General features: G+C 40.7%; 3 protein-coding genes across 3 annotated transcripts; all 3 read right to left on the reverse strand.

Moving 5' to 3' along the window:
* Positions 1–2,083: 2,083 nt before the first annotated feature.
* Positions 2,084–3,462, reverse strand: LOC116253344 (uncharacterized). The gene is made up of 2 exons (XM_031628121.2): positions 2,863–3,462; positions 2,084–2,396 (listed from the first exon to the last, which is right to left on the reverse strand). Exons 1-2 carry the CDS (start codon positions 3,281–3,283, stop codon positions 2,179–2,181), a joined length of 639 nt encoding a protein of 212 aa, XP_031483981.1. The 5' UTR covers positions 3,284–3,462; the 3' UTR covers positions 2,084–2,178.
* A 10,233-nt stretch (positions 3,463–13,695) lies between these two features.
* LOC116253367 (uncharacterized) lies at positions 13,696–14,853 on the reverse strand. Its single transcript, XM_031628151.2, has 2 exons — positions 14,556–14,853; positions 13,696–14,224 (listed from the first exon to the last, which is right to left on the reverse strand). Exons 1-2 carry the CDS (start codon positions 14,678–14,680, stop codon positions 14,014–14,016), a joined length of 336 nt encoding a protein of 111 aa, XP_031484011.1. The 5' UTR covers positions 14,681–14,853; the 3' UTR covers positions 13,696–14,013.
* Positions 14,854–19,225: 4,372 nt separating this feature from the next.
* LOC116253029 (uncharacterized) lies at positions 19,226–24,009 on the reverse strand. The gene is made up of 6 exons (XM_031627742.2): positions 23,784–24,009; positions 23,579–23,653; positions 22,376–22,464; positions 22,023–22,107; positions 20,124–20,205; positions 19,226–19,471 (listed from the first exon to the last, which is right to left on the reverse strand). The coding sequence occupies exons 1-6, from the start codon at positions 23,961–23,963 to the stop codon at positions 19,383–19,385; spliced, it is 600 nt and encodes a 199-aa protein (XP_031483602.1). The 5' UTR covers positions 23,964–24,009; the 3' UTR covers positions 19,226–19,382.
* Positions 24,010–24,425: the final 416 nt, after the last annotated feature.

A 24,425-nucleotide genomic window follows, 5' to 3' on the forward strand; every position in this document is an offset into this window, starting at 1 on the left:
CATTTCATTAATCAACCACGTTTAAAACTACAAGTAAACCATCTTTTCATCTCCATAAGTATTGAACGTTGGGGCCCATACTTTCTTCTTGAACATCCTCAACCCTCAACACCAAGCCCCATGAGGCTGCAGCAGGGGGGCAAGAGATGAGGACATGGTGCAGAGTCTCCACATTGACAAAACAAAACACACAACGGCTTGCTAAGGCTATACCATTACATTGAATCCGCTCTAAGGTCAGGAGATGATCGATACAAGCAAGCCAGACAAACTATTGGGCTCTTGAGTGGTATTCTTCATCCAAACATGTTTTCGCCAAGGCTCTTCAATGTTGTGCAGCACCTCCCAAATTTCACCGGCTGAAATGGTCTTGCTACTAAGTGCCTTCAATAATATTGTTATTGAAGGACTCGCATAAAACTGCATTTTTCTCTGAGCCTTAACCAGTTGCCGACGGAGCGATTTTCCCATCTCATAATTTGACATGCGGATTTTGTAATTCTATTTGGGAAGGTGTTGCTACAAGTAACCACTTCCTGCTCCTTAAGGGTTTTCTCTAACATTTTTGTCCATGGCCATGAAATCAAGAGTTCATTATATTTATTCAACGTCGATGGTGAGACGAGGATCGCCGTGTCTACAATCTTTCGCTGCTAGATTGCTGATCTACCAACGACTTGCTGCTTCTGTTCAACTTAAAATGCCTACGGGCCGACGGCCTTGGGCATGGTCGCGTGCCCATTTTTTTACTGCATCTTCATCGTCCAAATGACCTCGGCCGCCTGCTAAGAGACTTCCTATAGAAGAGAAACTTCAGGAGTAGGAATAGATGTATAGTTGCCTGGTCCACTGCAGTAGCAGTCTTTTATTTATGAGTGCTTTCAACTATTTGATTGTTCTTATACTCTCTTCTATTCGTTTGGCAGCAGGGACTTTCTGGTGGTAGTGTAATATGAATTTGCTCTAGACATTGGGCAGATTCATGATACACTAGTTCTTATATGTAGGAATTTTAAAGTAAGTTCATGGGACACAAAGTTTCTGCTGCGGACAAACCCTATATGAGAATTTTTGAACTAATGCCCCTTCATCCAAAAATTCTGAGTCCGCCACTGGTCCATTGTCAATCAAGCAATGACATATGGCGTAGGTTTACCTGTCATATTTACGACCCTTGCCATGACCTTGGAATGGCGGTCTTGTAACTTGTTTGGTGGATCATCGGACGGTTACCATCTGCTAACATCGGCTCACCTGAGCAGCCCGTCCACCACATCGACACCGAAGTCCCACTTAACAGGTTGGCTTCTTTCGGCAAATGGTTCGACTGGAATATTCTCTATATCTAAAGTATGCTCTTCAATGCAGCCCCGTAGATTGGACAGGTTCCCTGCAAACAAAGTATGAGGAAGGGGATGTACTGCCGAGTAGATGCGTCATGTGCAACTGAAGTGAAAAAGTTTAGAGACCGTCTAGTTTAGACCTGCTCTGCGACTCAACACATATTCCAGGCAATTTAGCCGCAATATCAACCTGACCATAATCCTCAACAAGTGTCTTCATTCTTAGCCAAAACCAGTTCAATCACAGGAAAACATGGGACTTCCATTGTTCATCTGGTGGTGGGAGGTCGTCTACACGCAATAATGTCACCTAGAGAGAATAGAACCCTAGAGAGAAAGGAACCCTACAATCTGAGGTCATGATTGAAAGAATTTTAATTGATTGGGAGAATTTCAATTGATGTCTTCAACACCACTTGGCTAAAATGGGGATCCGGGCACCGCGGTGGCGGGCCAAGGGCGTCAATGGTACGCTGTTCCTCCTACACCGCTCTTAGAATATGGTATGCTCCTGGTTATTGTTTGCTACTGCCCAGGTCCAACGGCCGCTGGTCTAGAGTTGAGCAATCTCTCACTCTCTGTTTTGATTAACGAATTCCCACTTTGTCCCCCCTCTCTCACTCTTTCTCTCTCTCTCTGACACACACACCCACATACACAATGCCAAACCGTCAAAGCTCAAACCCTCAGCTTTGAGGCCCCTGCTGCAGAGCCAATAAATTTGTGACCACGTTAGGGAATGTAATAAATAAATATTTTCCGTCTATTTGATGTCGTAAATAAACCATTATGATGGTTTTACAACAGCTCCTTTGAACTACTTAGCTTGGGAATCTTACATTTGCAGACTTCTCGACATATTAGTTCTAGTGGACTGCCGTTTGGCAGGGTTGGTGTTCATAATCCGGATGCTCTGTCTGAGAATGTCTACCTCCCTTTCTCGTTTTGCACTTGCCTTCTCCATCTCTACAACCTTCGCCTTTAGCCCTTCGTTGAGATCCTCTTTTGCCTTCATCTCTTCCTTCATCCACTCTAGTACGAGCCTTTCCTCTCCTGCACATCATAAAACTTAGAACCATCAGAAAGTTTTTTCGATGCATCAGTTCCGTGGGTGTAGCGTACACTGAAGCCGGCCAATGCGCAGGCTTTGATCATGTCGGCTATGTTCACAAAGCCTAGCATTTTGAACTCTAGCCTTTCTGAATAGAAAAAGCTATAATCTGGACTCCAGGCGTTTTCAGGAGGTTTGCTCTAGTAGCAAACTTTTCATATATTGAGCAGATGAAAAACAACAGAATTCTCAACTGTCCTTAAGCTTCATTTCTGAAGTGGGTTTGTCCCAGGCCTCTCTCTCTCTCTCTCTCTCTCACACACACACACACACACTTCGGCTCTCTTGCTTCCGCTCTGCTGCACTCTCCCCCAAGGTCGCTGTGGTTGGTGACTAACGACGAGCGTTTCCCTCTTCCTGCCGGCAATTCATACACACAAACACGCACACACAGACATCTACTCCTACCTTGATGCGCAGAGGAGAGAATTGTTGTGGCCTGAATGAGATGGTCAAGTTCGTTCTTGATTGCGAGGTACAGGCGCTTCCATTTCTCGACCGCCTCCTCCCGTTGCTTCTGCTCCTTTATCTGCTCGACCAAGATTTGGGACCATTCGCACTCCGTCAGTTCCAGCAGCTGCAGCCCCTCGCTTTTGCTTTGCTGCTCGCAGCAGCTGGCGAGGGCGTTTATCTCCTCTTCCAAAAACTTCTTCTCCTGGTTCCACTCTGCTTGTTTCCTCAATAACTCTTTCCTGTGAGCTCGTTCTTCTCTCTTCTTTTCTTTCTTCAACTGTTGGATCTGTGCTTCCAAATGAACAATAATCTGCTTTAGCTCGGCTGGGTCTTCACATGGTTTTGACCTCAATTGTTTCCTTAGTGCGCCTCCCATTTCTAGGTTGCTGCCTGATCCAAGGAGGGAGGGAGGGAGAGAGAGAGCGAGCTTTTAGGAATTAGACGTTAAAGGGAATGAAGGGAAGCTATTTAAAAATCTAGCAGGGTACACAGCTCTCTTGTGGAGAGGGAGGACGTGTTACATTCCGTGGACTCCTCCTTTATCAACGCTCCTTCATGACAGGTCATACAGACCAACAGAATTTTGCCTCACATTGGATCCTTTATGAGACTTGAGGATAATGCTACCCATAATAAGTTACGTTCTTTTCTATCGATTTTACTGGTGCTCTTTTTTCTTCCTTTTCTCGGACTCCAGGTTCTTTGGCTCGTCGTGCCTCCATTCCCTTGCCTAACTATAAAGCCACTATGTTAATTTATCTTTCATTACAAGCAACAATTTGGTGTATAAAAAGTCAATCTCTTTGTTGGCATTCTCCCCCTCAATGGACGGGTCACATGAAATTGTGCCTGCACATCATTACAAAGGACATGGGAACACATGCATTGAGTATTCTGCTGTCATATGCATGCGTGGCCCTCGGGTGTAGGTGTGGACGGGCTTTAATGCGCATTTACTTAGGGCAGTGCGGAGCGGTTGCTTGGGGATGTGGGGGACGTCAGAGGAGACCGCCGTGGATAGACTGAACTACATGTCTACTGAGGGGGTCCGCTACTGAAGGGGATACCAGGGAACCAACCGGCACCATCCATCTCAATCCTAAAATTTTGTGTTCATATCGGGGTAGTTATGCAATTAAACCTCATAACTGCACCAACCCTTCTCCCATCACAGCTCGTCCCCGCATTAGATGGACGGTGGAAAATAGTAGTGGCAGGTTTGTTTATGGACTCCATTATCAGCTCATTACTGGAACATAATTGCCCTCCTTTGGCTACGGAAAACGGACCAATTTACCTTTATGAATCTCCTTGATTGAGGATCAGGCCACTTAATTGGGCCTGCTTCAGAACACTAGGTGAATCCCCATCATTGTAGTTTTTCGTTGACAGCAGTGGCAAAAAACTTGGCAGTAATTGGACTTGATCACAGGGCTTTTTGCTGAGCACGCTCTCATAACTTCTCTACCTTTCTACCTGTCCTCTGGTAAGGTTATGCTGGTAAGGTTATGTATCTTAATCTCGTGAGTTCCTGCCAGTAAGGACTACGGGATTTCTGCTACTTGATGAAGATAAAAAGACGCCGTTCTTGCTGTAATTTATTTACTGCGTTGCGCTGATAGTGTGTCTGCTCTCCTTTGATCTGGAGATTTCATTTGGCTCCCAAGCAAAATCAAGTTGTCTAGTGTCTTCAGCATGAGAACCAAATACATGGTGCCTTCAAACATAACCAGATCGATCCACGTACTCTTATGAAAGGCGAAGCTCATAAAATGGGCATCTTAGCGTGAGTCCCTAGGAAGTGAAACATTTTCTTAAAAACCTGTCTCAATCTAATACTTAAACATACTCTGTAGATGCAAAGAAAAATTCAAACCAAGAACATCTGCATCTAAGCGAACTCCAGGAAACCTGATGATGCCTCCTTTGTGCCCTTCACCATATTTAAAGGTGTACACAACCATGGTGGACATACTTCTCAATACTGCATTTAACAGTCACCTGCTTGGCTTGATGATCATTATTTATGGACAATTAATCAGTTCATATCCTGTCATGTGAAAAAATTCTGAGATGTGTTCTAAGTCGCCCAGGTATAAGGTTTAAGTACTATACATCTATGTTTACGCCATTATAATTTCATAACAAGTTCAGTGTGGACTAAAGGTCCGCAGTACAGTCTGCATTTTATAATACCAGGATCTGATATGATTGCATAAATGTGTTAAGCGTAATTAAGAATTGATAAATAACATCAAGTTTTTTGACAAACGAAGTATTGTGGCCTTGTAGCTCTGGTAGCATTGTTAGGCACTTTTGGATCTCCAAAACAAATCTGATCTCTATCAAGACAACAAATCTAGAGTGCATTTTGAATTGTTGGATTTAAATGAAAATGAAAATAAAAATAACTAAAATCGCACGTAGGAACTATTTTAACAAGTACGCATGTGTGTAGAGATAGTCAACATTGGGCCTTCTACTGAGGCATATGGTGTGCATTATTTTTCATAAATCTACAACCCCCCGCGCAAGCCTAAGCAGCATAAGCCCTGTGGTTAAGGGCGACAGCATCGGGGTTTTAATGTTTATGCTGCCCGGCGAGCCCCAAAGCCCCTTGGGCTTGGTTGCTGTTCGCTTTGGAAAAAATCAAATATGTAAATAAGCTTTTTTAAGGGTTTTGAAAGTTACGGTCTTAACCTTCTGAGCTTGCAAAATCTAATATAAACGTTGGGTTTCAATATTCTTTATTCATTTATGTTGTTAGACTTGTTAAAAGAATATTAAAACACTAAGAAACACGAGGGCAACTTTAGAATTATGACATTCTACCCGTGATAGTGGAATTTCATAACAGACAACCTGCTTTGAGGACGCGCACTTGCGAGGAATGCTACATATATGAGAGATGTGTAATATGCATGCTTAGAAAACATATAAGTCAATACCAAAGCCATTTTTTTTATATATAAGATGGTGTGTGGAAGCCAAAAATAGTCAACATGTGGATCATAGAATATTGCAAGATCTTATTTTTTACACCCATGAGGTAGATGCATTAAAAAAAAAAAGTGGAAAATGTTAAAAAATGAAGTGGATAGTTAAATCAGTCTGGAAATGAAAGCTCATATACACGTACTTGAAAATTTACCCAAAAGAGAAAAAAAAAAAACCTTTATAGGCGATCTTGTAGACTATTTGCGATGTGGAAGACTAAGAGCAGAAACCATTTTTGCACGCTTTGGATCTGGAGTCCAATATTGCTGTGTATTGCTGATGTGCGTTTGCGTCGGCCCTCATTAGGACGATGCCAGCGTCAGTTATCGTCTCCACCTCATCGGTCCACAAGGGCTCGTATAATCAATACAGCCTTTAATTGGTCGATTAAATGTGAAGTATCTCAAAAGTTACTGATGTAGGTCGAAACACAACAACAGAGCTCCAGAACTAAATTATCACAGGCACATGTGAAATGGGTGCGATTCACGAGGCTTTGGAGGTTCCTCGATCTGCTTATAAGCCTTTATCTGACTATCCGCTCGTGATTGCGTGGGTCACTACTACTGCACAGTAGAAATGGGGAAGGCATGAGGCATGCCTTCCACAGCAAGCACGGGCTAACTTAGGACCCGGTTGATGTGAAGAAAAAGTTGTCCAGAGCGCTCAGATCATTTTTTCGGGTTAAAAAGTGAAATACAGTTCAGGTTGGTCAGGTCCAACGGGTAACCAGCCCGACTTGGGCTCGGGCTAAGCTCGAAAAAAAGGCACTCTCTGACGGGCTCGGGTGGGCTTGATTTATATATATAATTATAATATTTTTATTATGATTAATTTTACTTATATATTATTTTATATTAAAAATATATTTTGTAATTTAATTTGGCTGGGCTTGAGCCAAACTCAGAGGCTCAAGTTTTAAGTGTCAGACCGACCCAATGCTCAAGCTTAAATACAACTTTTTTTTTTTAAGCCAAAAAGCCGCCTTTTTCGATAATTTGTCGTGTATAACTTTGCTGTTAAGTAAAGGACCATGCAAATACTAAATCATCACCATTAAAACACACCATGTGAATGCCAAGTGAAAACTGCCGCCTCAGGCGGTGAAACTCAACCGGGCTGCAAGCAAGTTGGCTCACACTTGGGTTCCAGGTTTTCTTGGTCCCCCATAAACTATTATCCTGGTAATCAAAATTTTGCGACCTCAAAATTTGACGTAGAGGAAGGCTCTGGGCTGTGTCCCAGACGCCTAGCCGATCAAAACGCCTTGGATGCCTTCTTGTCTTTTGCCTGCTAAAACTAATTCGTATTCAGTGGAGGAGATCTTCTCCTGCAACTACAGCTTGTCACTCGTAATATGCAGAACAAAACCAATATCCCCCACCCTGACCAAACGAAAGCACGGAAAGTTTTTTGGTACAATAAATCATGCCAATTATTCATTTGTACACTTGGTCCTTTACGAGAAGGTTAAGTTTCATTATTCCTTGCAGAGTTACCATCCTAGACGCACGATTCATCTCTCCCTTTTGGTTTCTTTTTTACGGGCATGTTGGGGTTTAGGCTGATTCCTATCACGTTATGTTGAAGGCCTATCAAGGTCTTCGAACTCTTAACCACTTGAAGGCTTTATGTTCTATCTCCGATTCAGTTGTATTTCTTGCTTTGCCTTCCATTCGATCCCAACCTCAAGTTCTTGCAGCACTTCCATTTCAAAAATAAATTACGACTTACTTTAAACTAATCAACCAGCTGCCGCTCTAGTTTGGGAAATATAATTTATGAATTATGTGAATGCATTAGTAACTTGGTTGCTCCGTGGAGAATCCGATGTCCTTGGAAAAATGTGCATCTTATAGTGAGCAATTTCCTCCTGAGCGTCTTCCCCAGAGGTGGGCTTTCAGTGGTAGCCAGAGCCTTCTAATAACCACTTGTAACTGGAACGAATTTTATTGTCGACGAAACCTATTAGTGGGCTTCGTGATAAGGGAAGGCCCATTTAGAGATAGATCAGAATGGCTTTTCCTTATAGTGCTCCTCAAGTCCATTACGTTTTGGTTGTTCTTTGTGTCGCTGAACTTTCTAAGTCCCACTTTAAGTCCTATGTCACGAATGAGATTGGAAAGATACAGAACAGATATAAGGTGTTGAGGGTGATCCGTTTTTTAAATCTAATGGCAAGATGCCGTCTGACAACCGGACCACTAATTTGGCGCGGCTGATAATCTACTTATGAGAATTTGGAAGATCACGACAGTTTAGGTGTTGAAAACCTTGGCTTTGTTTTAAATGCATTGGCTTTTAATTGTCTTCGCTTTCCTTGAATCAAGGAACATTTGCATATCACGGCCTCCTCAAGCAACTTCCTCTAATGGACTACAAGCGTGGGCAGTAATACTCGGAGAGCATATCTTCAAGATTCTTTTCACGTGTCCAATCAATGTGACCATTATTGGCTTGTTGGCATGTCTTTTTTTCTTTTTTCTTAAACGCCCTTATTCTATCGACTTTATTTGGTTTATGCAACCTTCGAATACGTTTTTCTGATGTTGATTCGAGGCTTGACTACCCTGATGATGCCTCTGATAAATGCAGTAATCAGGGGAAGTCTTCAACATCTACGCCTCTTGGCGTTACTAAAGATTGACAAGACAGTTGGCCTGTAATTCTTCCTACTTGCACAACAAGTCACATATTCATATATTTTTTAAGGCCATATTGCAACCCAAGGCCTTGTCCGTATTGGCTAATTTCCTTCTCTTGCCCATCCGTGAAGAGCAAGATGTTTCTTGTCATATCCCATGAGTATGGACAAAACTATTTCCATGACAATCGTTTGATGTAATCTTATCAGAATTGGCAAATCGTTTAATGCGAACAGCCTCCATTCATGGCCTATTTAAGAGGGCCACATGTCGATTTTTGTTTTTCTAATATTTTAAGAAAATTTTCAATTAGTTTTATATATTTTTCACAATTATATGAATTTTCAAATATTTTTGTCTGGTTCACAACCGATTGAGCTGAGTGAATCAGCAGCTTCGTCAATTTGGTTCGTAGACTGATTTGATCTCAACTAATCTTGGAGACTCGAGAAAAACAAACAGGTTTTTGCAGAAATGACCTCTGGTTTTCAGCCTCTATTGCAAAATGTCCTTGCCTCTCTCGACATGATTAGCCATTCCGACTCAAAACACAAGGGGCCGTAGCCATTTACATGCCCGACCGCGATGGTGACCATCAAGAACCCTTCGAGGAAACAAAGAAGAAGGTGACTTTAATGTCCTTGATAAAGAAACCGTTTTAGTAGGAGGATCCTATCATTGTCATCGAAGGGTAAGGGGCATTACCGTCACTTTCAGAGTCATCTATCCACCCTTCTCTAACTCAATGATCAGTTTGCTAAGCTAAAGTGAAGTTAAGTGGAGTAGTCTTGATTTCACACTTCTTTTAATAATGTGGCAACAGCATTTCACACTTCTTTAGAAGTCTGGATTTCGTGGATATGCACTGAGAAGTCATTCTAAAATTGATATCCTACTGACACGTAAAGTTTTCCCAGCATGACGAGTCCTTTTTTTTTTTACATTCTCTTCTGTACAGATATCTGTATATGATCCCAATACAATATGCAATAACTCCCACTCATGACTCCACCCATGATTTTCAATATCCACCGATGGTGTAATTAAACTTCCTAATTTTATTTAATGTCATCGCAAATGCAGCCATCTTGCACAAATATAATATGAAAACACCTTAATGGAATAACAGGTATTATCACATCAAGCAAGTGCATTAATAAATAAGTCAGACGGTCTTACAGCTGGACTGCACCTGATGGTACCACTTGTAGAGAAAATACTAGAGCTAGATATTCTTGTGTGCTAACTCTAGATGTACCCAAATTTAAATTACTAATATTTCATGCAGAGGAAATCCGGCAAGAGTTTTGATGTCCCAGATATCCTGAAAAGCGTACTTGACAGAGATTTAATTAATCAAATCTCGACGACCAAATTATGGTAGGCTTAATCAAACAATATAGAAATGCATCAACACTGAAATAGTAAACTTCTATTCTTCAACGAGATAGTGATTACGAAGAGAGTAGAAATTTACGAAACAAGACCACGAAATAGCGAACTTCTCATTGCCCAAGCACCCCGTAGTCTTGATTCGACCCACTCATGTCCACATTTGACCTGCCTCCCTTGGCTCGAGCAGAAGCCTACCCTACCCTGAAAGTAACCGCGTGGAGATCAACTTGGACCAGCCCACTTGCACCCAGATACTGAGATTTGATTGAATGGATCTCTATCAGGTTTGCTGTTTAAAATATTGGGGACGCCAAAATTCTGTGGGATGTTCTTTTAATGAAACACTTATAATTTGAATTTAGATAAAATCTAGAATCAAAATCAGAGCTTATTCTGGTCTAGTATTTTCTTCAATTTAAATGCTTCCAGGTGAATGGATCTCCCCGTCCACAATCAACAAAGGGAAAAAACTCTCACGAGAAAGTTGAACGCCCGCTTTCTGAAGAACGGCACAAGCCCTCCCCTTCGATGGCAATTCCTGCAGCGGGCGTTCAACTTGCTCCTGAGAGAAACGAGATCACCAATTGCCTCTAAGTAAGTGATCAGTGATGAATTTGCAGAAACCCCAAGGAAGAACATGGCCATGATGGTCTCATATGTCAACACTTGGACCTTCCGTAGGCTGCCATTTTGCATGATCATAAGGTTTCATTTGGACCCGGAATATGCAAAACTCAAATCTCAACTGAAACTAAAAACTAGCTGAACCGATTTTTCTTAAGGTCCTCCTTTATTTATCAATCCCAGATTAGCAGTTTCAAGCATACATAAAAATATGTGGATTATGGCATTTTTTTTTTAAATCATTGACGCGAATTGAATAGCATCAGTGAACGAACAGGCATCTTCATCGGCTACATATTTCAACTGCCGCTGTATAAAGCGCCAGAGCTACCATAATCACTGGCGCTAACATTTTTTTTGGCCATTCAATGAGTACATAGCGATCAGACCGCTGGCGTTACCAGTACCGCTAAAATCGCGCCAGAGCTACTGTCCTCCAGCGCTCTTCACGCGCCAGTTCTCCACAGAATCTGTTGGCATCCTCGCTCACCACCATGCTTGGTTTTCGGATGTCTCATTCATTTGGGTGTTTTTAAAAGCTTCGGTTGCTCCTCCCGGAAAAAGACTACGGATCACTCTAAAGGCACAGAGTTATTGGCGTATCAACTAGCAAAAACCCACTTTTGTCCACCTGAAAATTTTCTGCTTAAGATCTATCTTCTCCGTGTCTTTAATGGAGTGAAAAAGTTTCGGTCAAGATGATGATTAAAGAATCCAACTCCAGATACAGACGCATGTATCCAGTTTATTCCATTGCCACGTTAACAAATGGCACTAGCTACAATTCTTAAGCTGGAGATTAACCTCATTAATCAATTATTTGGAGATTGACATCGCTGGTCATAAGCCTAATTCCTCTCGATTAATCCCCGGGGACAATAATAGCATTATCCATCCACAAATGCATCACGTCAAGATGCAGATTGTCTCATGGTAGAAAATGAATGAAATTGGATGGTTCGTTTCTTAATCTTTCTGACATGATCCTACAGAACCAAAATCAAAAGGATAGAGAAAGTAAGGAACGATTCTTTGAAAAGTTGAAGATTGGCTTTTCTGAAACCAAACAGATTCGATCTTATGGATATGCAAGAAACTTAACAAAAAATGGAGGTGATCAACGATAAAAGGGGATCTCTATACGACCTGCTCACCCAAAAAAAAAATGAAAAAGAAAAAAACTCTATGCAACCAACAATAGCGAACCTTGTTTATTACTAGCACTATAAATAATCCCAATAACTCTTCTTCTCAAAGCAATAAGGAAAAGCTTCTAAAGAGACTGAAAGTTGCAAATGTGATCCCTATGGCACAGAATAGAGTTTAATAAAATCAACAGGGAAATGGTTCTGGAAGCTCCAATTGAAACTTTGGTACGGATAACCTTCTGTGATTCGCTTCTCTTTCCATCCATTTGGCCAAGTAACGAATGGTCAACCCAAGCAGTTGCTACAAAACCAAATTCTATAGTGCTAATGAACCAAACGGCAAATCGAAAGGGATGAACACACTCATGTTAAATTTAGAAAAAACCCATTTGTCCAGGTAAATGAGATAAGACTCGAAGCAATGTCTCCATGCCGCCCATGCAAATCGAACAGGTGACACACCCACAACATACAAGTCACACTACACATCATTTGGTGAGAGCGAGCTGAAAACGAATACGAATTCATTTCAATGAAACACATCCAAGAGCAATGGATGTAAAACATACAAACAATCGTATGCGAATGCGAAGATTCAAATTAGAGATAAGATCATGGCACCGAAAAGCCTTCACTATGGTTGTGATGTCCGCTCTAAGATTGAAAAGTAAAATTTCAAAGTCATACACCTGGATTTTAAAGAAGACATTGTTTCTCATCATCCAAATGTGCCACCAAAAACAACACAACCAAACGCTCCAAAGGAAACACCATCTCTTGGAGTTTAGAATCGTTATGAGGACCAAAGAGAAGGTCACGCGCAAAAGACTGTTCGAATACCAATGGGAAAGGATAATTCTATGATGCATGAAAAAGCTTTTGTGCTACCACACGCTCCCAAAATAAGTGAAAAGAGCAGTGCAAATGAACGGATACCAATGGAGATCAAATTTGATCATAGGATCTGGATTTGGTGAGGGAAAGGGAGGTCCGATTGACTAATCATTCAATTTGGCCATTTGGGTGCAAATGAACGGATTCAGGTACCAGTTTCTACCCGAGTACCGGTCAAGGTCCAAGTCTTTTGGACACAGTACCAATCATTTTTATAAGCACCTGCGGTGGTGAGGTTCGCCCTCAGAACTATTGAGTGGGTCCATATCTAAGCTCAGGCTCTTCTCACCAACTTGTATTAGGTTTTTTCTTTTTTTCTTTCTTTTTTTGGGGTGGTGATGGGGGAAAGTACTAGACCTTATTTCTAGATCAACATTTTCCGGTCATTTTAGTCGGAGACGGACAGGACCTTAGCAAACAACTGGTAAAATTAATTAAAACGCCCCAACCTAGAGAACCTGCGAAAATTAACCCATTATCACTTGCCGGACTTGTTAGTTGCTACAAGCCCATCAGAGAAACTCCTTAGAGTAGGAATTACTTTTTGAATCCAAAAAAGTGTGGCGGAGATGTGGTAGCCTATCACTTCCGTCTCTGCATCTAAAGATTCCAAGCTCAAGACAAAAAGTGCTTGAACTACCGCTACTTTTTCTTGCCATAATTTAGATAGTGGGAGGAGAAAATAACAATCCATCTCTTTCAATGAAGGAGCACATTGAGTTCTCGAATTATTCCAACAAAGTTCGTCATCAGCAGTCCTACATACATCGATGGACATCCCAATGTCTCCGTTCATCGGAAAATACACTCACTTTCACTGTAACAGTAAGGAATGCTTCGCAATGATCTCGATAGTTGTGACTATCTGCTTTGGAAAGAGCCATTTGAGTTTTAGAGGTAGTGGTTCATCATGTCTTCGTTAGTTCGTAGGATCATCTTGTTCGTCTTTAATTTTTTTGATGACAAGGAATCCTCCAAAGGCAAAAAGATTAGCACCGGTGACAAGGTTTGCATCCTTACCGACGAAGACGTATAGAGAAAGGTCAGAATGAAAGGCTGCAGGGTTAAAAGCCACCGACATAAAGTTACTAAAACTGCTTGATCATAATTGAGTTTAAGATCCTCCACACCACAAGGAACGAATGCATCATTCAGCACGTGTTTCCAACAACTGCCATTTATGGCGCTCTCTCTCTCTCTCTCTCTCTCTCTCTCTGAACTGGTGGAGGACAGTAAAGCCAAATGGGAACAATAAATATGATTTTTGACCCCCAACAGCTATCTTGACCAAGCAAAGGAATCCTAGAGGAAGCTGTGGTCAGTGTCTCCTTAGACAACGAACCGAAAGAGTTAATCTAGAGTTTTTGAATCAGAAAGAAGAAGAGAAGAGAACTGATGTGGGTTCAGGAGCAATCAAACTTGTAGTGCTTATCTACTGACAGAGAGACCTCCCAAGTGCAACTGAGTCCCTTCGGGATGACCACCAAATCACCTGCTCCGAACTCTACATATTCAGACGACCCCCTTTTGCATGCCCTGACCTTGCCTTTGAGGAAATAGCATGTTTCTTCAGCATCGAATTTCAGAGGAAATTTTCCTGGAGGGCATCCCCATCTGCAGAAAACAGCCAAACAACATCCATACAATGGTACCAAGAACTCGAAACTGAAATCATTCTTCTTCAAATTCCATCTAATTATTAATTGCAAGTTAAAGGGTTGCGTTTATAATATTGTTGGTCTTTGGATAATCGAAGAACAGATCATTTCTATAGGACACTCCAAGCTCCCGACACCTTGGCATGTATTGGTTGCCGTTACAGTGGCCCCCGCTTGGTGAGATTTATAAGCTGCCCTCAACACGAAACAGTGGGGGGAAAAAAGGAAAGAAGAACAGAAAGCAAGACAAACAATAAAAAAGGAACAAGTAGAGCAGAAAAGCTCACTTCGGCCACAAGTGCACCCCCAGTTCTGACAAGCGCGAGTTTGATGGCTTGTGCTCAATTGTTATATCGAAGATGCTGACCTCCTGCAGCCTCAACTTTGAAGTTCCCTTATAACAATCTGCCATAGATTAGGATGGGGAAAGAGGAGGAGTGCAGTATAGCACCGGGGGGAGCAAAAGAGGGAGGAAGAAGAAAGAAGAGGAGGAAAAGAAATGAGAGATGGAGAAAGAAGCTGTCTTTATCTTCTCTTGTTGATCTCCTAGGGTTCTTAGGATTCTCCTCCTTTGAACCGACTTGGTCTTGGTCTTTGGTCTTGATAATGCTGATCAGGAAGATGGAAGATCATTTATAAGCGTGTACAAGTGGAAACAGTAGAGTTGAAAGTTTGGATCGTGAAGGGGACTATTTGGTCAACGTTGACTCGAAATGTATACATGGCATGACCTGATTGGTAACCCTCTGTTTGGATTCTTTGGCCGGCAGAATTCAATGCACTTGCCATTAGTTGGATCCAATTAGGAATAGCTGACTGGGCAAGATTATGTACAAGTGCATGCTCTTCGAATCTTCTTGCTTTTGTTGATTTAGACAAATCCTACCACATAAATCTGATCGACACAGACGATTTAGTTTGATTTTCCTTCTTCTTTTTTCACATAAAAGTGTACATTATATTCACCAAAATTTGGTAGTTTTATAATGATTAAATTTTTAAAATGCTACAAAATCCTATGCATCTTGCCAAATCAATCTTGTACATCACCTGTGTGCAAAAAGAGAAGCCTTTTATACAGCTTGAACCTTCATCTGAAGCTTGTTTAAGTGTAGTTCATGTCAAAAACTTGAGGCCATATAAGCAAGAAACATGGCAAGCTCAAGTTGCTGTTGTATTTTTTCCAGGAAGAAAAAGCACTGAGTTTAAGTTATACAAGATTATGCTGAAAAATGCACTTGATGTATAGATCCTGAACCTTCTTCAATTTCGAAATCTTGAACCATAGAGCAAGATACAAGGCCCTCGTTGGTACGGTATCCTTGAGGTTTAATTGACAACCTTTTTGTGAAAAAACGAAGAACAAGCATGTCCGTGTTTGAGTTCGCTTCTGTCACCTTGGTCCTTTAGCCCTGTTAACCCTGTGGGCTGCTGAAAGGGACCATACCGCATTTGGAGATGGGCCCTTTGATATGCGGATTGTATTTTCAAAGGAAACACAACATAAGTGTAAAGATAATGAGATATTTAGATTATTGTTTTAGAGTAAAATAAAGATTTTCTTTTGCAAGATATTTATGGGTCGTATTACAATATTATTTACACATTAGTTTGGAAGAGAGGGTAAGCCCTGACCACCAAATTTTCGGACGAGAACACTGTGAACACCAGGTGATCAAAGCCTTCTTTGTCTTTATAAGTTATTGCTCTGTGTCTTCTTTTAACCTCAGAGAAAAGGTCCTCGACATTAATAAACTTACTTTGACAATAACAAATATGAATGGCAGGTTAAATGATATGTTTGGGAAGGACAATTTTTAGATCATGTAAATAAAAAGTTGAATGGTCATAACACATAAGGAGGACAAACACTCAAGGACTGCAGTCATTTAGGTAACATGGTGGTACTTAATACCGGGTGGCTTTCAGATGAAATAAAAATTTCAGGTTCCATATACACTATTTTGTGTGATGATATAAAACTTTTGTTCCATGCATTTTAGTTCTATGTTTGTTTGTTCATAGAAGTTTTCATTTTGTACATCTTAATGTAGAAACAGGGCTGAAAGCAATGGTCAAAAAACTTTACTTGAGCTTAAAAGCTCCACCTGTTTAGCTGGTGGAACTCTATTCCCGGAACGCAAGTTCCAGAACCTGTTAAAAAGTCTTTCCACATTTTGCTTCTTGTTGGAAATTTTCTTAAAATTTGAATTAAAGTTCCACCTCTACAATGGAATACCATGTATTCAAGCCAATTCCTGAAGGACTATCAAAACAACATCAGAAAAGGTATATTTGCATCACTCTGTAACCCCCAACAAGGCATGAACCATCTTTTTGCCAAAAAATAAAGAAAGAAAGTGCGACTCTTTTCTGCGTAGTTGAAAAGCAAATAAAACTGAACTCGACATAACTTTTAGGTGGACAAATAGTGTTATGACTTGATATGCCTCTTAATTGCGTTGACCACCTTTACGTTTTGATCACAGAAAATGTAAGAGAAGCCTCTGTCATATTAACTGCAGAAAGTTCTCGGCCCCATTGAATGGAACTGATGCTAATTGGCCGATAGTACCACCACAATTGTCGTCCAAACGAGAACCATTAGATTGAGAATCGTGTTCGATGGGATATCACCACACAATTCCCCAGCCATGTGTTCCACGAGATATTCGGCGAGCTGAAACAATCTGCGGTCTAAAAGCCAAGGGGAAAAGGCATTGGTGGTCGGATGGCACATGCAGCGGTGTTCTGGTTTCTTTCTTTCAGTTATTCTCTTATAAAATGCTCTTATAATAGATTATCAAGAAATTCATTTACAGATTCAAGATGGTGGATATCTACACATCCTATTATCTCATTCTCTTAGAAGAAAAGAAAAGAATTCCCAATTTGACGCGAGTTACAACCGTCTTCACGAAAAACTTTTCTTACATAGTGATTGCCTAGTGAAATGTGTCGCCAAATGTTGTGTCTTGCATCGATAGAGTACCACCGACACATTTCCTGTGGTGAGAAATAACATGGAAATTTACTAGTTCGACAAAATATGAAAAGATAGTTTTCACCGTGTTTGGAATGGGGAAAGATACGCACTGCATCCCACCCAAAGCAATGACTACGGCACTACAGAAAAGAAAAAATGATGACCAGCGAAATTGCATTCTGGCTGCTCATATGCCTGCCATGACCCATCCCACTAATGGCAATCAGTTTGGGTCTAGTATGCTCCCATAATTGAAAGGGATATGTGGCAGTTACTCAATCCGTCCCATTTCGTCGACGCCTGTTCACTTTGACTATATGAGATTGATCGGAGAAGTGCGTTTACACATAGGCGATAGCTGTCTAGGAGACCACCATCAAGTTAATCAGATGCCAAATGAGAACCATTAGATTGGAATCACATTGATGAGGCCATCACCTCCCAATACATCAGTCATATGCTCCATCATGCTAGCCAACCAATGTAAGGTCCATGATGGGTTTTATATATATATATATATATATATATATATATGAAGAGAGAGAGAGAGAGAAGAGGTTCTCTTAAGACAAAGGGAAATCGAAGAGTTCTTTTTCTTTGACAATGTGAACACAAAACTAATACATCTCTTTATGAGTAGTTGGCAGCACTATGAAAGGAACAGAATGAGCACTATGAAAGGAACAGAATGATTTTTTTAATGTTTAGTTAGGGGAACTGTCTTTCATATAAAACCCCTAAGGTCATACCTTTATACCTCCAAGGTTATACATTGTTTTGGGGCTTGGATGGAGTTAAGGTAGGTACATCTATCTTTCATGTCATGTAGCGCTTGCCGCAGCCCAAAAAAATAAATATAATCTAAGCATATTTTACAGTGCCCAACACAGTGGACAAGATTTGGCTGCCTGTTGAGTCACAGGAGACCACAAAACCGAATAAGATTGGGGCATAGGCTCCCACGAGCATACTCAAACCAGCATCCAAAAAGGTAATCTTGGTACAAATAGGATGACTGAAAACTGTCTATACCGCCGTCTTAAGCTACAGGCAGATCTCAACGGGAACCAGACCCAGACGCTAATTTGATGGACAGACACCGTGAGGTAGGTCGATAAAAGAAACAGCGGATTATGCAAGAGTTTCCCCAGTCTGGATCAAAATCTTTAATCTAACAAGCCGCCCAATTCGTATTATCTGAATCAGGCTTCAAGCCCTCATCCCAATCAGGTTTAAACCCATGTTTCCAGTGTCCGATATTCGAAAATACCTACAGACGGATCCTTGTCCGTCAAGAAGAATGGTTAAACAGTTCAAACAAAGATTAACCAAGACAGATACCATTGTCGCAAGGTCAATGAACCCACAATTTTGAAAACATCGGCTTGACCCAGGCCAGACGCACCAAGTCACTGACGGCACGCGCTCAGACAAAGGTATGGCTGACCATAATTGTGATCATGCTCCTACAAGGCATGGTTTGGAACTTGAAAATTGAATCATCGCGTTATTCACTGCAGGATCAACGTGCATGACAGCTTGAGGTAGCCTGGATTCATCATGTAGTTGACCCTGAATTTGATCGCGCAGATGCATGTGTTTGCTGCATCCACTAATGTTCATCAAGAAAGCCAAGGATAGATCGGAGCGACTTCACAGTAAACAGCCCAGGTCGCTTACATGTGCCTTAAAATGAAAAACAACTCTTCCGCAAGAAGAAGAGATTGGGCGGAACGGTTCATTTTTCAGCCCCTAAATGAAGTACATCCAAGAAGTAAACAGTTTCCCAATTTTTTGTGGGCGCAATCTACATGAGAATTGTCATTTGGGACAGATTTAGGTACATCTGTTTTCAAGACCAGCAGCATTCAAGGTGCCTCAGACTGTTTTCTGCTTAAGGTACCTCAATCTAACATGCTCATGCCGCAGTATGGTGATTAAACTTGTCACAGCAAAGATGATTTACAGATCTTAGAACCAAGATAATTCATGAGATATCAGAACCATGGAGACCTTTGGAATATTGACAGTAAACATCCAAGACAAGTTTCGTCGTCGTATCCAAAAAGAAACAAAAAAAATTGACTCATATCTCGCACTAAAGGCAGTATCATTTTACATAAAATGCCTAAGTTACCTTGGCCACTTTTCTCGGCTCAATTTGACCTGTTAGTGGACACTGCATCTCCGTCCAAGTGATAGGAACCATGGTTGCACCTAAAGCATCATAAAGAACCAAAGTTATCTGGCTGAAGACGGCTTTAAAAACAAATCTATCTGCCAAATATTTCCATCGGTCACCCATGGACGAACAAATTTTCATCAAATATCATCAGAGATGGTAGGTGCCCAATGACAGAATACAACTCTCATAAAAAAGTTATCCATAACCATGTTCACTTTCTTATCATGATTGTTCAATTCACAATTGATTATCTGGCAACATCTGTCTTTTATCATGGCAACCATTATGATTACACCTATATCATATATGTGTTTATTCTGAACTTTGAGAGTAATGCTGGTTATCAGCTCATATATTTACCAAACCAGGCCCAAGAAATCATGGATTAATGCAAGATGATAAGAAAAGTGTCTGGTGAAAGACTCCCATAAACACTACGTTAGAAACCTTATGCGATCAGACAAAAAGCAAATAAACAGAAGACACATCATCCTGCATGAGATTAAGAAAGATCATCATCTCTGCCATAGTATAAAGTATAAACAGCACCAAGTAACTTATAATGCAACTAAAAGTAATACAATAATAACGGCCTCTACTCTATATTATAAAGCAAAAACATCACCAAGTATCATATTATTCACAGTATGAGCCTGTTAGTTGTTAAAGGTAAAAGACGGTTACCAGCAATACTTTCAGCAGACACCACACCCAACTCATTCTTTGCAGTTGAAAGGTAATAGGCTCGTGCATCCCCAAGAGACAGCTTCAAAAAGATTAAGGCTAACAGTTTCCTTTCTTGTAAATAACCAAGGCAAAAAGAAAAAGGAAAAATTTATCTATCTAGCAGGCGCTATCAATATCACAATCAGCGGTTATGATAAATCAAGAGTCCAAAAGAAGGGGAAATAAGGAAAATAATATTTATAGTCTTCAATCAATTAGCTTCTGATCTAAAATATGGATACCAAGACTCTCGTTAAAGACCTTAGCATCAAGAGATGGAACTAAACAAAGGGGAAGATTAATGAGAAACTTGCATAAATATTGGCATTTGAGAAAGGAGAAAATGAGAAACTAATCTATGTAGACCACCTTTGGCAGCCTAGTTTCTTCTAACACATGTTCTCAGACAGTGTCATACATTGGACAACAATTCATAACAGAAGATAGGAGTCAATGGTACAGGAATACTAACAGCCAGCAAAATAATAAAACAGCAAACTAAAATGGCATGACTGTCAGTGGTGCACAGTTCAATAAAAGGCTTAGAATGGTTCAAATGCTTTCAGGGCTGGTGAGCAGATTAAACTGCATTGTTATCAGACCCTGCAAGCAGTTGCACTTGAATCCCTTTCAGGTGTCTTGGGGAATGGAAATTGAAGAGAAGCATTGTGAATGAAATGATAATTTCTTGAAGGAGAGAGACTCCTATTTTTGCTTCCCTTCCATCCCCTAGGTCTTGGAGGTTTACATGGTTCTACTCCCCTACAGTTATCAGCTTAGAATCAGAAACATTTATACAAAATATTACCCGTAGATGGAGATTGCTGAAGCCATATTAACCAGTATCCATTGTTCGAAAACATGATTCTGATCAGAAGATTAATCAATCAGCCCAGAAGTTCATCTGCACCCCCAACTCAGCCTTGGCTCTTAATACCCTTGACTCTAGCTCAATCAGTTGACCCTATTGCAGATGCTTTATTGAGCCGCTTACATCCTTGGGATCAATTTTTCTAAGAGATACATTGGCTGAGAGATCTGCCAACATCCCTGGGTTCAATTGCTTTAGGAGATGCTTGTCTTATGAAACTACCCAGCTAGAACACTTGTGTGGATTGTCACATAACCTAAGCCTCTCAGCACCGGCAGCTCCGAGCCTATGTACCATGACCCTCTCAGCGTTGTTGACATGGATAGAGGTCAATGCATTTTGTACTTGAGCCAACTCCTTTATCAGCAAATACTTCAACTAACGTGTAGTTGTCCACAGGATGCAAACATGATTAACAAGATTTTTGTTGATTCTTAAGTATTAATCTTTAATGCACTTTGGACTTCTATCTTGCAGTTGACTGGCTACATGAAAAACAGCTTGTAACCTGGAACAATTGTGAGTATATGTGTTTAGATAGCTATGCTGTTGCGCTGATTTTTCTAACCACACATATACACTGTCTCCAATATGCAGATTCTGCACAAAATGCATATGCAATATCTACTAAATGAAGCTAGACACGTTAGTGGAAGGTAATTCTGTAATTTCATCTATAAGATCTTGTAGCTTAAATGTCTCATGCTGGATATCCATGTTCTTAGAAGACCATTTTGTACTATGGGTGCATGACATGCAATGTATGATATGACTAGTTGGTCCCAGAAAAGGCATCATAGATGATCCCAAAACATCAAATTAGCCAATCAAAAGATGCAGAGCTAAAGACAATGACAAAAGCTTCCAAAACCAGAGTCTTTGGCCAAAGGACATGCTCAAAATAAACTAACACTAAACCAACCATAACATCACAAAGATATTAGTTGCGGAAAAAATGGACAATCGGGTCAAGTAATAAAGGATACAACAGCAGCCCGGACAATGTCACCAGGACGAAAAGATAAGTGCATATCAACCTTGTCAATTTCTGTTGCTCGAACATCTTGTTGCCTGCCAATTTAGTTAAAATCTGTGTTACAAGCTTCCTAATATTGTACACATTTTCACAGTGATATTATAATAATATAGCTTATTAACTCAAAATTACCAGAACAAAGCCATATAACTTAGTGAAGCAAGTTCAAGCAACAGAAACTATAATATTAATATCCACCAACCAAGTAATGACATCCCTTCTCTATGTGTTGTATTAGGCTATTAGCACATCAGAGCATAAATTTATTTTAGATAGCACTTACACAATTTTGCTGCCACCTACCTAATAATACCCGAGAACTTCTCTTTAACAGACTTAGGCCCAACACACATTATATCAACCGAAGCCATCCTAGCCATCACCTTTGTTACCTGTTATAGCAAAATTTCAATGATGAAACACCCTGAGGCAGTATTTTTTTGACCAGTCAAATGGAAAATAAAATCAATTAACAATTGGCATTTGATAATAAAGAACCCTTGGGATAGCAAACAAATAAATCTGTCATTGATGCATATGGCAGCAGGTAGAACAATAGAAGTATAATGTTCTTGATTTATGAAAAGAAAAGGTAAAAGGAAAGGACTGTTTGCAAGCATGTGAACAAAAAAAAAGATCAATTACATTATGACCACTACATACAGAATAATCAGGTAAGGATAGTTCTATAAAGTATAAAGAACACAAAATAACTAATTAACCTAAATGGCATCCCAATAAGTTACAATGGAAGAGACAAATTTATTTCCTATGGCATTTCAATGTATTTTTTATCCAACCCAAAAGGTTGGTCATGTCTGAACACTGAACTTCATGATAAGTGCCTATTGCTTGTGACAACATCCATTACCACCACCGAAGAGTGCCTCTAGTAAATCTAATTTAGTTCCAATAATGAAAAAGCAACTTGTCACTTAACCACCGCATGTGACTTGCGCAACTATTGAAGTTTACTAGGTCTTACGGATATTCAAATAAACATAAATAAATAGTGTACAATGAAGGGGTTTGGCATATGTGACTTGCGCAACTATTGAAGTTTACTAGGTCATACGGATTATCCAAATAAACATAGATAATTCATGGTTCAGGATAAGAATAGGAAATGGAAACTAAAATCACAAGTTTGTATAAGCCAAATCGGCATAACACAGAGCAGCAGCTAACGTGAAGTCATTGTTATGTATCATATCGTCCGCCTTACTGTCCTCATACCCAAATCCAAATGTAACTTCTTACTTACGTATACAGCCAAGGATACATGTAAGAAACCAAAAACTAGACAGAGCGGGTGACAAATTGATTCATTAAATTAGCGAATCTTGACTGATCATTTAGGCAACTGTAATTATAATTGGGGATGAGGTTTCAAATCCCATGTAATATGATTCTTAGTGAATGTCAATCAAATGAAAAACATGAAAGCCCACGCAGCTCCAACTCGGGGAGAGAGAGAGAGAGGGGGGGGAGAGGGATTCTGCTTACTCTAGCAAGCACGACGGATCCAGGTTCAGGAACGACACCGCATGCTTTATCGCTCACAACTTCAAGAACGTGTCTCTACAAAAGCCACAAAAATCACGCGTAAATTGATCGTCAACGGATATAAAATTGACTTGCGCAAGTGGACGTTGGCTGCAGCCAAGTAACCCACGGACGCTCACGAAGACACACAAATGAAGATGTATACGTTCTCTGTGGAGCCAGGAGGAGAAGGAGATCTGGTAAAGCGACCAGTCATGGATGCATAGATGGTGTTGTTATGGGGGGAAAGGTAGCAGCCCTTTCCCGCCACCGCCTCCGTGCCTTTGCCCACCACCTCCCCAGGAGTGACCACCTCCCCCTCCTTCGCCTTCGCCGCTGGACCCATCTCTCTCTCCTTCCCTCGCTCCCTCTCCCTCTCCTTCCCTCGCTCCCTCTCCCTCTCTCTGCTTTTAAACCCTCCCGCGCGATGAAATGGAGCGCCCCCCTTGGCGCCGACCAGCAACAAGTCCAAGTCTTTTTAAGATAATCCGAGATTATCCCGACAATTTGGCTACCACCTCAAAGACGGCTTGATCGTGACAAAGCCGGTTTTGGTGCTCAGCCTAGGCCTGACTCACGGCCGGCCCTCTGACCCTTTTGGCCTTCAATTTTGGATCACATTATTTAACCAAAATGTAGGCTTTGAAACTATAACATGTAAAATTTTGTGAATGAGTATAGTTTGTAATTCATTAAGGCGGCGTTTGAAGCGTTAAATGCCATGCATCTAATATCATGCATTGGTGGGGTAGAACAAAAGTTTCAGATTCTAAAATGTCATCATGTGTGATGACGAAAATTTTCAATC

This window comes from Nymphaea colorata, chromosome 4 (genome assembly GCF_008831285.2).
Source record: "Nymphaea colorata isolate Beijing-Zhang1983 chromosome 4, ASM883128v2, whole genome shotgun sequence".
NCBI classification, from domain to species: Eukaryota; Viridiplantae; Streptophyta; class Magnoliopsida; order Nymphaeales; family Nymphaeaceae; genus Nymphaea; species Nymphaea colorata.